We start from the raw sequence: 13,585 nt of genomic DNA, 5'->3' as shown, positions 1-13,585 counted from the left end.
GGAGGCAGTAGATTGAAATAAGTTGTGTGGGGATCTGAGGCGCACCCGCGACCCTTTTGCATGCATTTCACCATACGGCCACTCTTTTTTTTCCCGTGCTCCGGTAAAGGCGCATGGTGATACATGGCGCCACACGCAGCGGGTGCTCTCAGGGGCTGCGAGAATCAGCAAGACCGAGTCACGTGCGCTGTCCATGCCAGAAAGGGTCTCTCCTCCGTTGGCCAGTACCAGGTAAGCATGTGGTTTTCCTTCGTCCGCGTCCGTTTTGGGAATCGCCGGACTGTAGCCTGCCTGGGTGCCTAGGAATTTCCGGTGGCCGTGTTTACCTGAGTGTTAGCTTCGGTACCGTACGCTAAGCCAACAGCGGTGTTTAGTGCTTGAAGTGGTCGCACCACGCTAAGCCGCACTTTTCGTAGGCATACAAGGTTTGCCCTAACTCTCGCGACCAGGCCCAGGGGCCATCGTGAGAGTGCGCAGCATAGCCGCAAGGAACCTTTTCGTGACTGGCGTGTCAAAGGTCGCCACTGCCAGCTGCAACATGCTCATGGTTTCCCCTTATTGTGAATGTTCGCCTGCGGGAGCCTTTGCCCTCCGCATCCCGAAAGCGGACGTTGTACTATTGTTCGGGGTGCCGCCAAAGGCAATAAAGTGTTCGTGTACTGCTATTCAATCAAACACTGTATGTATTGCCGCGCCGCGCTAAACGCTTTGTTAGTTGAGGGCGCACAGAGCGGTGCGCTACACGTGAGTAGGTGACAGAGACACGGCCCTATGGCTCGCTAAGCCTGAACCCCCAGCTATCATCCACTACGGTGAGTAGTGAGGTCACTACAGTTGGAACATAATGTGCCTGTATCCTAGTTCCAGACCTTGTTGAACATCTTGGTCTCCGAAGATGGACTTGGGGCCTTAGTGAACTCCCGGGAAGTGACATACGAAACCAGGAATTCTTTGGAACAGATATATTTTAAGACAACCGTTTGTATTAAAGATCATTGAAATTGGGCATTAACAGCATTAACATAGGCATTACAACTTAAACAAGCGCTGTTTCGAATATGCGTCGAAGTCGCCGACAGGGACATAGCGCAAAGGAGCGAAGGGTGGGCAGACAGCTGGCAGCTCGGGTGCAGCCGAGGAAAAAATAATGAGAAGGGGTAAAAGGTGAGGGGGGCATGCTGCTGCCATAGTTACGCTCGACTGCGATTAGCGAATAGAGATCAACTTCGGAGGAACAGAGCTGATATAAGGACATTGTTGGAGTAGGCGCCTTGCTTATAGATGTATCGTGCTTGCAATCAGCCTGGCCTTTTTAAAAATGCTGCTTGATCGTTACATTCAGGGCTCTGATTTACTAATGTAAGAAGTTTGAAAAACATCACGAGGACGAAAATGTGCTCTAGTATCAGAAAAGAACATAATTCCATTCCCATTCCATTCTGGGCAGAATGTCCTTAATTCCATTCCCTCAACCATTGTCCCCATGTCTATCCCATTCCATTCCGGAATCACAAAAATGTGGAATGCTTCCAAAATCATTGCAATTCTGGAGTGGCAACACCACAACACTGGTCCAGACAATGACAAATGTAAGGGCAACAATGATGGGCAGCTTCATCAACATTGACGATTTTGCCGTGGGTTCGACAAAAGAGAGTGTAATGAGAGTAGTTAGAAAAATCAATTTTTGTCACCAACATGACAAATATAGATGTATCAGTTAAACTTGACCCACACACTTCTTGGTTCACATGAAACTAGTATTGTACTATGCAAAACATGGAGGAATGAAAAGACAGAAAGGGCACAGACTGAAAACTGTTCGTGTGACAAACAGTTAGTAAACCGCACTCTGTCTCGTTTTTGTTTTGTACTTTGTGCAGGACCCTCCTGCTCGTTGACATAACATGGCACCTTTCATGACAAAGAACAGTGCATGGCAAAAAAGGCGTTTTAAGTCAATATGTATATACTTAGAGCGCCTTTCCGTTCTGTTGCTCAAGTTTGAATTTTGTTTGATGGGGCCTCAGTTTACAGCAATTTTATATCCCTGCTTGCTGCTAATACTTAGTAAAAAAATAAAAGCAGGTTTCTTAACGCAAGGAAATAAGCAATACCTTGCGTGCAAAGTTGGACACCTCGTAGCGTAGAACACCTTGCAGCTCCAAGACCTACCAGGAGATTCAAATGTCAAATCAGATGTCAAGAGTGATGCAACACAAGTCTGGCATGCTCAAGACGTATAACTCCCCATTAAGTTGTAAGCAGCAAAACTAAATGCACAAGTTAGTCTTTCAAAACTTTATATTTAGCATGCAAACTTCGTACCTTCTGTGGTGAAGCAATGAAATACAGAAAACCAATGGTACATTCCATGACCTTCAGGAGGACATTGCACAATGCAGGAAATAAGCGTAAATTTTAAGGGCTTCTTTTTCGTTGTAAGGCGCAATTTTAACGAGAACAGACAATACGGCCAAGGAACGTAATCAAGACGTTATCATTAGTAAATGTGAAGAAAGGAAAGTGAACGAAAAGATATCTTGCCGTGGTTAAGTACCACACCTGCAACCTTCTCGCAGGTTCGGTCTTTGCCCGTGGCAAGTTACCTTATTTACTCGCATTATAGGCGCACTTTTTTCCAGAAAATTCGGCTCCGAGTTTGGGATGCGCCTATTGTTTTATATAATTTTATTCCAACTACAGCATAGACCGCGGATAACATATATGTTGTTGAACTCGCAAATATTCGCACTTCAGCCGAAAAAGCCTACTTCGTAGGCTACACTAGCTCAAAACTAGCTGAGCATGAAGTCTCGCGAGTCTGAGAATCGAGGCATGCCATGCGGTGAGCATTCAAATTTCCAAAAATTAACATCAAAAGACCCACGTTGCCAACGAAATGAACTATGGGGGGAAAAAGAACTACGGAAAGAAAGCCCCATAGTGAAAATTCATTGATATCGTTTCAGGCCATCTACATTATGCGCATCATCACGACCAGAAATTTGCAGCTAGTACACAAGTGTCCGACTAGGACGATATTATGCAGCTTGGTTGCAGTTTTATTTAGGTTCAATAGATGGCTACATGTTTAAAATTCACCAATTTGAGTTGCTTCTCCCCGGCACTTAGGAGCAGGTTCGGAGCAGTTACTGTTACTAACAAACATTGCACATTGTAGCAGCATATTCTTCTGGCAAAATTCGGAGCAGCATCTCCATCGCCGAGATTCTAATGTACTTGCAAAAATAATGTACTTAGCAAACACGAAATGCAGATGAAAGGAATCGGTGCTGCTACGTCCTCACCTCAACAGCTGCCAAGTACATCTGGGAGCATGTCTCACTGCTAGGCAGGGACTGCATGAAAAAAAAAAAAAGTATTGGAGCATGCGATGCTGCTTAGCAAAGGGCCAAAGCACACTCTAGCAAAGGGCCAAATCACACTCATCTGTTAACGTATTCATTCAAAATGTCACCAAAACACTGGCCTGCAAAAAGAGCAAGCCTTTCGAGGTGTAAGCTCCTGCTGCATTTTCTAAGTGCGGAGCACGGCTTTGGAGATTAGGCTTATCGCCCATCCACACATCTCGCGTGACATGATCACACTCGCAGCGAAGCGCTCAATACAGGCCATCACAAAGTTAGCAATATTCAAAAATGGATTGAAATGAATGAACACGATCTAGAATGTCATAACTTGAGCCATGGGAATAGCAAGCTTTGGGCGCAAAGCGAAGCAAGCTGAAATACCGAAATGTGAATTGAATATCTTTCTAATGTTTCTCAAGCGTTTCTGAAATGTCATAGTTGTTTTACCGAGAACGAGGAAATGCAAAGGCTGAATTGCATTTACGCACATTACGATCGACTATTAAAGGGAACACTCGAACGCACACCATAAATATTCGATAGCTGGTTCTGTAACAGCAAGTAGTTATAGAAACAATCTGCACCACAATGCTTCTGCAATAAAGAAAAAATCTAAACATGCTGTGCACTTAGGCGTTCTCTTTAACTGTGAACGTGCCAAAACAACTCAGTGCAACCAAAGTGTTGCCAACAATTGTTGCTTACACATGAAAGGCAAAGAAGCTGTTTCCTCTGCCTCTCCTCCTCATTCAATTTCTGTGGAAACACAATTGATGTGGCAGACAAGGGTGTGCTCCTTTCAAGTCCAGAGTTCCAAATCTTCCTCATAGATGTCAATATATAGGAACATTTGAAATTGTGGATGCTGAAAATCTTCAGTGTTTGATTTTGCGGACTCCCTGCCCGAATTTCAGGTCCAAAACAGCATTACTTGAAGCCCCTACTTTGACACATCTATCATCTCCATGCTGGAAGCAGCGTTATCTCCATGTTGGAGGCAGCGCTAGAGGCAGCAGAATTTTCGTGTTCTCTTTGCTCTTTGATAAACACAAAAAAAAAATTCAGTGCTTTTTACTAGGCATCTAATACTGATCAAGTGACCAGACTTGCCGCAAATTATATATTATATATATATATATATATATATATATATATATATATATATATATATATATATAACTTTACAACACTAAAGTTGAAAGCACAGCAACTCAGAGAAATAAAAAATTTTGTGTTGAAATGTTACAATGTTCAAAATGTGGTCAGAACACCGCATATAACATGAACAGCAACTCAACACAAGAGATAAACACATATATTAAAAGTTATCTTCATACTAAACCAATAGGGCTCTATAAAAATAAATTGAACTGCCACAGCCGACATGAACACCGCGAAAAAATTTAGATGGGCTCGCCACCCCACTGCTAGGCAACTAAGTGATTTTTTTTTTTATTGGGATGGGAACTACATGGGCACTCGGACGGGTTTTCGCCGTCGCCGCCATGTTCCGCATAAACTACAAGTTCGTAACATACCCCGCGCATCATACGTTCTACCCGCGCGTAAAATTGTACAAGGTGGAGTGGTGAGCGCTGCGCAAGCAGAGATTAAAGGAGGCGGCCGATTTCTGTCGCTCAGAAGCGACGGCGCACGCGATGCTATCTCACCGCGTGTTAGACCTGCCGTCGAATGCTCAAGCAGGGAGGAAACACGCCACCCAGCAGCAGCGGTGAACTTAGATTCTAAAGTGTGGTTGTAATAGGCTGGCGCGCGCGCTGTCGGCAAGCATCAGCACGCGGTTCATATACTGTTCTATGTGGTGTGCTCTCTACGGAAAGAGATTGTGCAATAAGAGCATTTCTCCCTGGAGTGGCCCCATGTTCTTTCTTACACCAGCGTTTTGCACAGTGTCGCGATGTCGGATTCAAAAGCATTAGCTTTCAAGCTCCGTATTGTCACAGAGTCGTGAGGTTGACGAAGGCAGCCGTCGCTGTTTTCGTGAGTGAACCTTGTTTGGGCGAACCTGTGTCCAGAAAACAAAACGTCACTCTACAAGCAATAGAAGCTGTAGACTGATAGCTGCAAGCCAGAGCGTTGGCCATCCATAATCTGCGAAGCAGCAAAGTGCGTCAACATTTATATATGTGCCATCGAAGATTCTGGCGTTAGTGCTAGCGGCTGCGTAAGTTCCAGAACAAAACCTAATGCACGCGTTGCGCGCGTGATCTCATTGGAAGGTTCCAAGACTATCTAGATTGTTCCCAGTGATTCGGGAGCGGATTGCCCAAGGCAGCGTTACACGCGTAATAATGTGGTAGAAAAAATAGAAAGCGTGTGCGGCATTACCATTACAAATTTTTCCTATTGCCGTCATCACTTCACCGGTGAAACTGATTTTAATTTTTTTCAGTTTATATGGTTAGGCTTACAGCTTTGCTGTTAAAACATATATAGACTCGCATAATGAGGTATCTACACAAACACCACCTTGACAAGATTCATCCATGAACCGAAATACGACGTCACCGAACTAATTTGATATGGACGCGGTTGCGCCCTATGTGTAGCCCACGACCATTGCTCGGTTGGTGATAAAACTCAACTAAATTTGGCGTTGCACACGCAAATTACTGTTTAGGCGCCGCTTGGCGTAGCAGGTCAGATTGGCACAGAATGGCACAAATGGCACAGCACTTTCACCCCTGTTTTAACTAACAAAAATAAGCAAGAAGTAATCACAAAAATTAACTGAAAATTCTTTGCAAATGGGTGCCCGAGCTACGAACTTGCTCAGGTTTTACAGGAGTGGAGCAGCCATTTGTATTTCTTTATTTTATAGAAAATCACTTTAAAAAAGGTCACAGGTTTGAAAACCAGTCCACCCGCTGCACCGCAATTTACTTTCCTACAGACAGTGACACAATTTCTTGCCTAAATGATGCATAGACCCAATTGAAGAAAGCCTGGTGCCTGTTTGCTCAGATTGCCTCGTTTTTGTTTTTGTTTTCAACATTGACTGCGTGCAGTTTACCAATGAAGCTCATGGCTCTTGTGCGGTCATCAATAGAAAAGCCACTCATATAACAAGCAAGCCTACCTACGCCTGATGGCAAACAATGACGATTTGTTCGACGATGCCAACAATATATAAAAAAAATTCGTTTTACAGCCAAAGTTATATATGGCTAGGAGGAACGAAAAACTGTCCAGCAGCGGCGTCACAAGCAGTCTCCATTGGATGTTTTTTTAGTTACGTAGTTTTCAGTGTCCTACCTAAGCACGCGCGCCATTGGCTGCGTTGTGAGTGAGGTTGTCCATCTATTCTTGGCCGCGGCGCCAAGCATCATTTTCTCCTGAAACCTTTTGCATGGTTAAGCCACGCACAACTCTAGAAAAACGCCAACAGTGGAAACGTTAGCGAGCCCGCATTTACCCCTTACCTACAGTCCTGGCACAAAAAAGACCCGGGAGGCGAAGTGCCGGCTGCAACCGTGCACCAATAATACGGCAGCTTTTTAAGCCGCGCTTAATCGCGAACAGCGCAATGCAGGGCCGATCCTGCCAACCATGGTGCCGGCTTAGCTCGCAATGTTGCAACAATGCCAAGCCAAACAATGAATGTGTGGTTCTTGAGGAAGAGAAAAAGACATCCTGCTTCTTTCTGCCTTTAGGCGACACGGCGCAGTGCCTACGCCAAACAAATGCCGTTGCAGCATCAACAAGATGATTGCAAAAGCGCGTTCACCGGAGCGAACGCCCGCTTTCGGCAAGTTTCTTCAGCAGCACTTTGGCCTCGGCTACGACGTCTGTTACCGCCTGTGGTTCGAAAACAACCGCTGCGACAAATACATTGCACCATCTTTTATACATCACGCAATGAACTTATCATTGACGGTTGCGGAAACTCTGGAAAAATGTTGAGTGTTCATATCTAGTGCGCAGTCTTAGCGAAATGATCTACTACAATCGTGAAGGTTCTCGAACGCTGAGGCGCGATCTGTGCCGAGTATTGCTCACAGTCATTTGGTTTCAACCGAGCATGTCAAAATAACACGCATGGCAATATCTTTCCATAAATGAGGCATAAGCCAAAGTGTACGCACCTGTAAGCCTGCCTGGACTTCCTTGAACAGCTGAGTGCCCCTTTCGAGGGTAAGCTCGTACAGAGACACATGTGCTGTGCCAAGCTGAACCACCTGCATCGTCAATGTGCAGTGTAGACTGCTTACTATAACGTAAGCCACCGGAGTCGCAGGATAATTGCACTATAAGCCATAACGCACTATAATCAAAACAGTGATTTTGAAAGTCTACTTATATGCAAACCATGTGGGCTAGGCAGCTATGTTCATACAAAAAATAGTGTAATGCCACGGAAGCATTAGTAGTCAACTTATATACATAAAGGGTTACCTGCTTGTGCACATCCCACGCCTGGTCATTTCAAACTGTCTTCACGTGAAGCAGACAAGGCTCAAAGTGGATTCACAAAATGCCTTTAAGTATAGTTCACACGAGCAAAAAAATGATGTTATTTTATTTTGCCACTGCTTGTTCATGGCCTCAGCTATCACTTTGTCCTGAACAGCTAAGAGACGTGGGAGTGCCTTGCCCGTTAGCTTGTTGGCGGCACAAAGCCCTTTCAATTTGTTCTGATACTCTAGTGCCTCCTTGCAAGAGGCCTAGAATGTCATCATCCTTAACAAGCACGGACCCGAGTGCAGCCACGTCATTATCACCCCGGACCACTGCGACGATAGTGTTTATTAGATACAGCCTTCTCGCACACGTCCACGTCATCATCGATGTCCTCCAAAAAAGCCTTCGAAAGTCCAAGTTTCTGACACAATGTGGTTATTCATCAAATTGGACCACACCTCGTCCTCGCACAGTGTTTCGTTGTTGCCGTCGTGAATGGGCACACCGGTAGAGCAGTCACTGATGAAACCTGCTTTCTGAAAGCATTCTTTATTGTAGACACCAGCACTTGCTACCACAAGGCCGTGATCATGTCTATAGCCGCTCTCAAAATCACTTTGAGAGGTTCCTTCTGCTGCAAGTTCAGCAAAACTTTCTCACATACGCGCTTCTTGTAGAGTGCCTTTCTAGTTGCTATGACACCTTGATCAAGCGGCTGGCTCTTCGCGATAGTGTTGGCAGGCAGGAACTTCACGTTAACAGTCGCTTGCTTTAATACACGTTGTGAGCGGTGCAGTTATCCAAAATGAAACGACACGGTGCTTTTGCGTCACCATCTCCTCGTCAAATCTTGCAGCTATTCCATAAACAAGTCTTAGGTCATCCAAGCCTTGCTGTCAGCTTTGTTCGTCACGCGAAGATGCTTCGTCTTCCAGAATCAACGTGGCCCCGCTTACTTCCCAATGACAAGCAAGCGGAACTTGTCCAACCCATCCAAGTTGAGAGAGAACAAAACTGTCACGCACTCCTTCAATGCCTTACGTGCAGTGTGGGGCACCCCCCTCATTGAAAGTGTACGATTTGGGAGTAGGTTGTAGAACAACCCGGCTTATCAGCGTTGTAGATGTCATGGTCCACAAGGGCCAGAAACATAGTCTCGACGTTGATGGCCAAGCACGTTCGAACGGCGAAGTCATAAACATCTCCACTTTTGCCAGAAATAATCCTATAGGTTATTCCATGGCGATCCTTAAAATGCTGCAACGAGCCAGTTAAGAGGTTAAAGTCATCGTGCCCCAAAAGATTAGTGAAGCACTTGGCCTTTGTTTGCAAAATGGGCCCACTAGTAGGCAAGTTTGAGCCTGCATTTCTTTCAACCACTGCAATAAGGCAGCGTCAGTGTCCTCTTACTTTGAAGTGCACATTCATTTTCTGAACGATGAGCAGCATTCATGTCCAGCTGCTGTGGCACCTTGTAATGATTTTTCGAAACCCCTGACATGGTGATATTTTCAATACCATGTTTTGTCGCAACAGCAGCTTTCTTCGTGCCATTTTCAACTTCCTTTACTATGGCTCAGTGGTGGTAATGCCTTCCAGCATTTTGGAGCAGCCATCGGAGCAGGCAAAATCTTCTTTTGGAGCAGCTACCTCTGTGTTTAGAGAACGCACAGGCTTTTCATGACACCCACATAAGAAGAAAATTTTGCTTTCATTTAGTTTAATGTTCTCTCAGTTTAGATAATCATTTACACAGAAGCAGCAAGTCCACAAATACAGCATGTAAAGTAAACAAAAGCAGGATCCCATACAGAAGCAGTGACAGATAACAGTGAAAGGATATTGCACCAACAAGCTAGCTGTAAAATGAAGTTCTAGCACTCACTCACATAGGCGTGTACAGATGATGGTAACACCAATACATGTTGTTCTCTCCTGGTGGTGGAATATAGCCCGATGCCGTTTTTGTGGCCTCGTGACTGCCACGGCAATGCGCTGTAGCCAATCGCAGAGGCCACGCTATTTTACTAATTCTATTTTTTTTTTTTTATCAGAAATGAAATATTTTTCGTAAAATTGCAGGCAAGATTCCTAAAATCTTAAGCGCAGTCGAAATTCGTACTTCTTACGGGAAATTCAGAGCAGTTGGTAGGTGTGCAATGTCAAGGATATTTAAGGATTTCAAGGGGCGGTGCGAACCCTGCTATTTGTCAATTTAGTATGCCATATAGGAAGCTAGAATTGAGAAAAGTAATGTGTGATTTTCTTGAAATTACTTGCTTGTATTAAATCATCAAATTAATAGATTACAAGCCTGTAGTAGTAACCCAGGGATGAAAGCAGGCTTCAGTCTTTTGGAGCAGCTCAGGGAGCAAGAATTTTGGGGTACTGGAGCAGATTTGGAGCAGTAAAAGGGGAGTTTTCAACCAGCTCTGGGGCACCAAAAGGTGTTCTGGAGCAACGAAGTTTAGTTTTGGAGCATATTTCTAGCATCAAACATCACTGTTATTTAAAATTCTTGCTTTCAGGTAAACGCGAAAAATTTCAGTGCTGATGAAGCGAATCGCTATATATATATATATATATATATATATATATATATATATATATATATATATATATATATATATATATATATATATATATTTAACGTTACAACATCAAAGCTGAAAGCGCAGCCACTCAAAGAAGAGACATAGGCGACGTTTTGGACTAGACCTCGAAAAAATAAAAAACAATGTTAAAATTTTGCAATGCGAAAAATGTGATGAAAACACGGCATCTAACACGAACAGCGACTCAGGACTTGAAATGAGCTAATAATAGTTATCTTCATATTGAACCTGAAAGACAAGAAGTGAGTTCTAACTTATGTTCCGGACATCGAAATGCCAAAGTAGACATAAAGAAAAATCTGTGCGCGCGCCGCGTCATTGCTAGGAGATGGCCCGAAAAGTATTCTTGATTGCGACAGGGATTATATGGACACTCCACGGGTTTTTGCCAAACCGCCACGTTCCACGTAAACTGCAAATTGATAACACCCCCTGCGTATCGTATGTTCTACTTGGGGGTAAAATCGCGCAACAGGGGGTGACGAGCGCTGCTCAACCAGAGATTAAACGAAGTGGTCGATCTCCACACTCTGAAGGCACATGCAATGCCATCCTGCCCCATGTCAGACCTGCCGTCAAACGCTCAAGAAAACACACCGCCCGTCTTGAACGAGCATGAAAAAATGCAAGGGGGGGGGGGGGGGGGGTCAATTGAGCAGCAGCTGTAAACCTTGAATCTGAGGGAGCAGTCGCCATCGATGGTGCGAGCGCTATCTTGGCAGCATCTGCGCACAGCTTTTACACCCTTCTTCGTGGTGCGCTCTTAACGGGAAGAAATTGTGCGAAAAAAGCATCTTTCCAGGGAGCGACCACAATTTTTCTCATACACCAGCGTTTTGTTAAGTTACACGATATCAAATCCAAAAAATGCAGCTTTACTTCATATTTTCACGGGCTTACTTTAAAATTTTGGCTTTACTTCATATTTTAACGGGGTCGTGACGTTGACGAAGGCCACAGTCGCCGTTTTCATAACTGAACTTTTTATGACGAACCTGAGTCCGGAAAACAAAACGTCACTCAACAAGCAATACACGCGTATGGACTGATAGCAAGGAACATAGAGCGTCGGCCGTCGATAATTTGCCGAGCAGTGAAGCGCGTTGGCACGCCATCGAAGATCCCAGTGTTATCGATAACGACCGCATAAGTTCCAGAGCAAACTTTCATACACATTGTGCGTGTACTTTCAACGGAAGATTATCTAGGTGGTCCCCAGTCAATCACGTGTGGTTTGCGAAAAGCAGGGTAACGCATATAATGAGGCAGTAACACAAATAGCAAGAAAGGAGGGTGTGTGGCATTAACATTGCAACGTCACAATTTGTTGCTATTGCATTCATCGCTTCGCAGAAGAAATAGATCTTCATTTACCTTTTTTTTTCAGTTTTTATGATCCGACGATGCGGCAAGTTTTTCGCAACCATGCAGCCATCTAACAGCTTTACTGTTAAAAGATAAATTCGCGTAATGAGGTCTGTGCAAAAACACCACCTTAACAAAGTTAGGGCATTTTGTTCACATGGCGCAAGATTCATGCATAATGTTGAGTCCATGCATGGTGCTCGCACCATGCATGAACCGAAATGCGACGTGACCAAACTACACGGGATATGGTTGCAGCTGCGTCCTTTGTGTATCCAACGCGTTTTCCTCAGTGAATGATAAGACTCAGCTAAATTTGGCATCACACGTGCAGATTGCCGTTCTGGCACGGCAGGTCAGACAGGGGCAGAACAACGCAATCGGTGCAGCACTTCCACCCCTGTTAACTGAATATACTACTCGCTACAACTAAAGTTTCATTACTGCAAAGTGTGACACTAATCTATAAACTTTTTGTGCTCTTGCACAGCGTGGCTTTCAAACTCGTACCTGTTGCACTTCTTGCAGCCAGCTGTCAAGAGTTTGTCCTGGTCGGCCGTACAGGACATCGACCGACACCTGGCCAGGAAAGAGGTGCACGGCTCGGTCGAGACACTCCATGCTCTCCTCCACAGTGTGTGTCCGCCCCAGAGACGCGAGCTCGACATCGCTGCACAAGCTCTGTTTAGGCATTACATGATATTAAAGTTGTTGCACCTGGCACTCCCTTTTTTTTATATTTTATAATTTGCTAATTTCGCCAAACCTGCCAAGGAATCTTCCACTCATTGGTACACATAATGTTCCTGGTGCAAGTGTATGTCAATTAAGGACGAAAGAGGTCTTTTAAACATTCTTCATTAAGTACTTTCGTGAGCTTATATGAAATATGAGACCGCTTTTTCATCACCAAAGCACCAACTTTTTAACTATTTGTGAAAATGTCATTAGATCACATTTTTAGTAAACAGGCGACTTAGATCCTGCTGCATGAGACATCAATAGATCCCAAGGGTATCAAAGAGTTCAACAACTTCATGGTCCTAGTTTTCGAAGCACAGATGTCTGGAAGCAGCAGAATTTTGATTTACGGTAAATGACCAAGAAAAAGCACTCTTGTTATCTCTCGGTTTCTAACAACTATCATTTAGCAACATATTACTCTCGCTCGACAGACACTCTGTTTCTCGGCAAGACATAATGACGAAAATTTAGAGAGAGGAAGTTGACAAAAGCTGCCCAGAATTTCATGGGGTTATAAAAAAAGGAAACAGAGAAATGGACAATGAACAAAACACTAACAGTTCCTGATTTAACATAAAAGGCTAATATAGCTAAAATAATTACTTGGGACACATGAGAATTCGTCAGGTTATGCATAAGTACGGGAAGGAGCTCAAAACAACATTTCCAGAAAATTATTTTTGCAGTCCCGAAAAGCCGCTTCTCCATTCTCCTTCTCCTTATAAAAATGTTGCACACCATGTATTTCTATAGCTTCACATACCGTACATAGAATCTAGAAACTGTAGCCATGATGTTACGCAGATTCAACAGCTTGGGGTTAAAAAAACTTGAGGGAGGGGTTGCATACTTCCCCATTTTAACAAGCAGTAAACACAGGTAGCATGGTCATTTCACGCTGAAGTAAAGTGTGGGATTGGGCTAGTTGGTAATACATTACTGAACTTCTCAGTGCAAAAACTTCAGACAAGTAACACAAGAGACGAGAACGAGCGCTCGTCCTCGTTTTTTGTGTTACTTGTCGGAAGTTTTTGCGCTGGAAGTTCATTTTACGCTGCCATCAAT

At 44.1% G+C, this 13,585-nt stretch overlaps 1 protein-coding gene across 3 annotated transcripts in view; it reads right to left on the bottom strand.

Moving 5' to 3' along the window:
* The window catches only part of LOC119167276 (radical S-adenosyl methionine domain-containing protein 1, mitochondrial-like), a 34,914-nt gene that overhangs the window by 15,909 nt on the left and 5,420 nt on the right, over nucleotides 1-13,585 (bottom strand). For 2 of the 3 annotated variants that reach the window (XM_037418731.2, XM_075866793.1), the window contains exons 6-9: nucleotides 12,287-12,457; nucleotides 7,481-7,573; nucleotides 3,312-3,362; nucleotides 2,118-2,171 (exon numbers count right to left, since the gene is read on the bottom strand). In XM_037418731.2, coding sequence (XP_037274628.1) covers nucleotides 2,118-2,171; nucleotides 3,312-3,362; nucleotides 7,481-7,573; nucleotides 12,287-12,457 — 369 coding nt within the window. The remainder of the gene's footprint in view (nucleotides 1-2,117; nucleotides 2,172-3,311; nucleotides 3,363-7,480; nucleotides 7,574-12,286; nucleotides 12,458-13,585) is intronic. The other variant, XM_075866792.1, reaches the window with a different exon arrangement.

The sequence above is a fragment of the Rhipicephalus microplus genome, chromosome 6 (genome assembly GCF_043290135.1).
Source record: "Rhipicephalus microplus isolate Deutch F79 chromosome 6, USDA_Rmic, whole genome shotgun sequence".
NCBI classification, from domain to species: Eukaryota; Metazoa; Arthropoda; class Arachnida; order Ixodida; family Ixodidae; genus Rhipicephalus; species Rhipicephalus microplus.
This window is presented reverse-complemented; position numbering and strand designations above follow the sequence as displayed.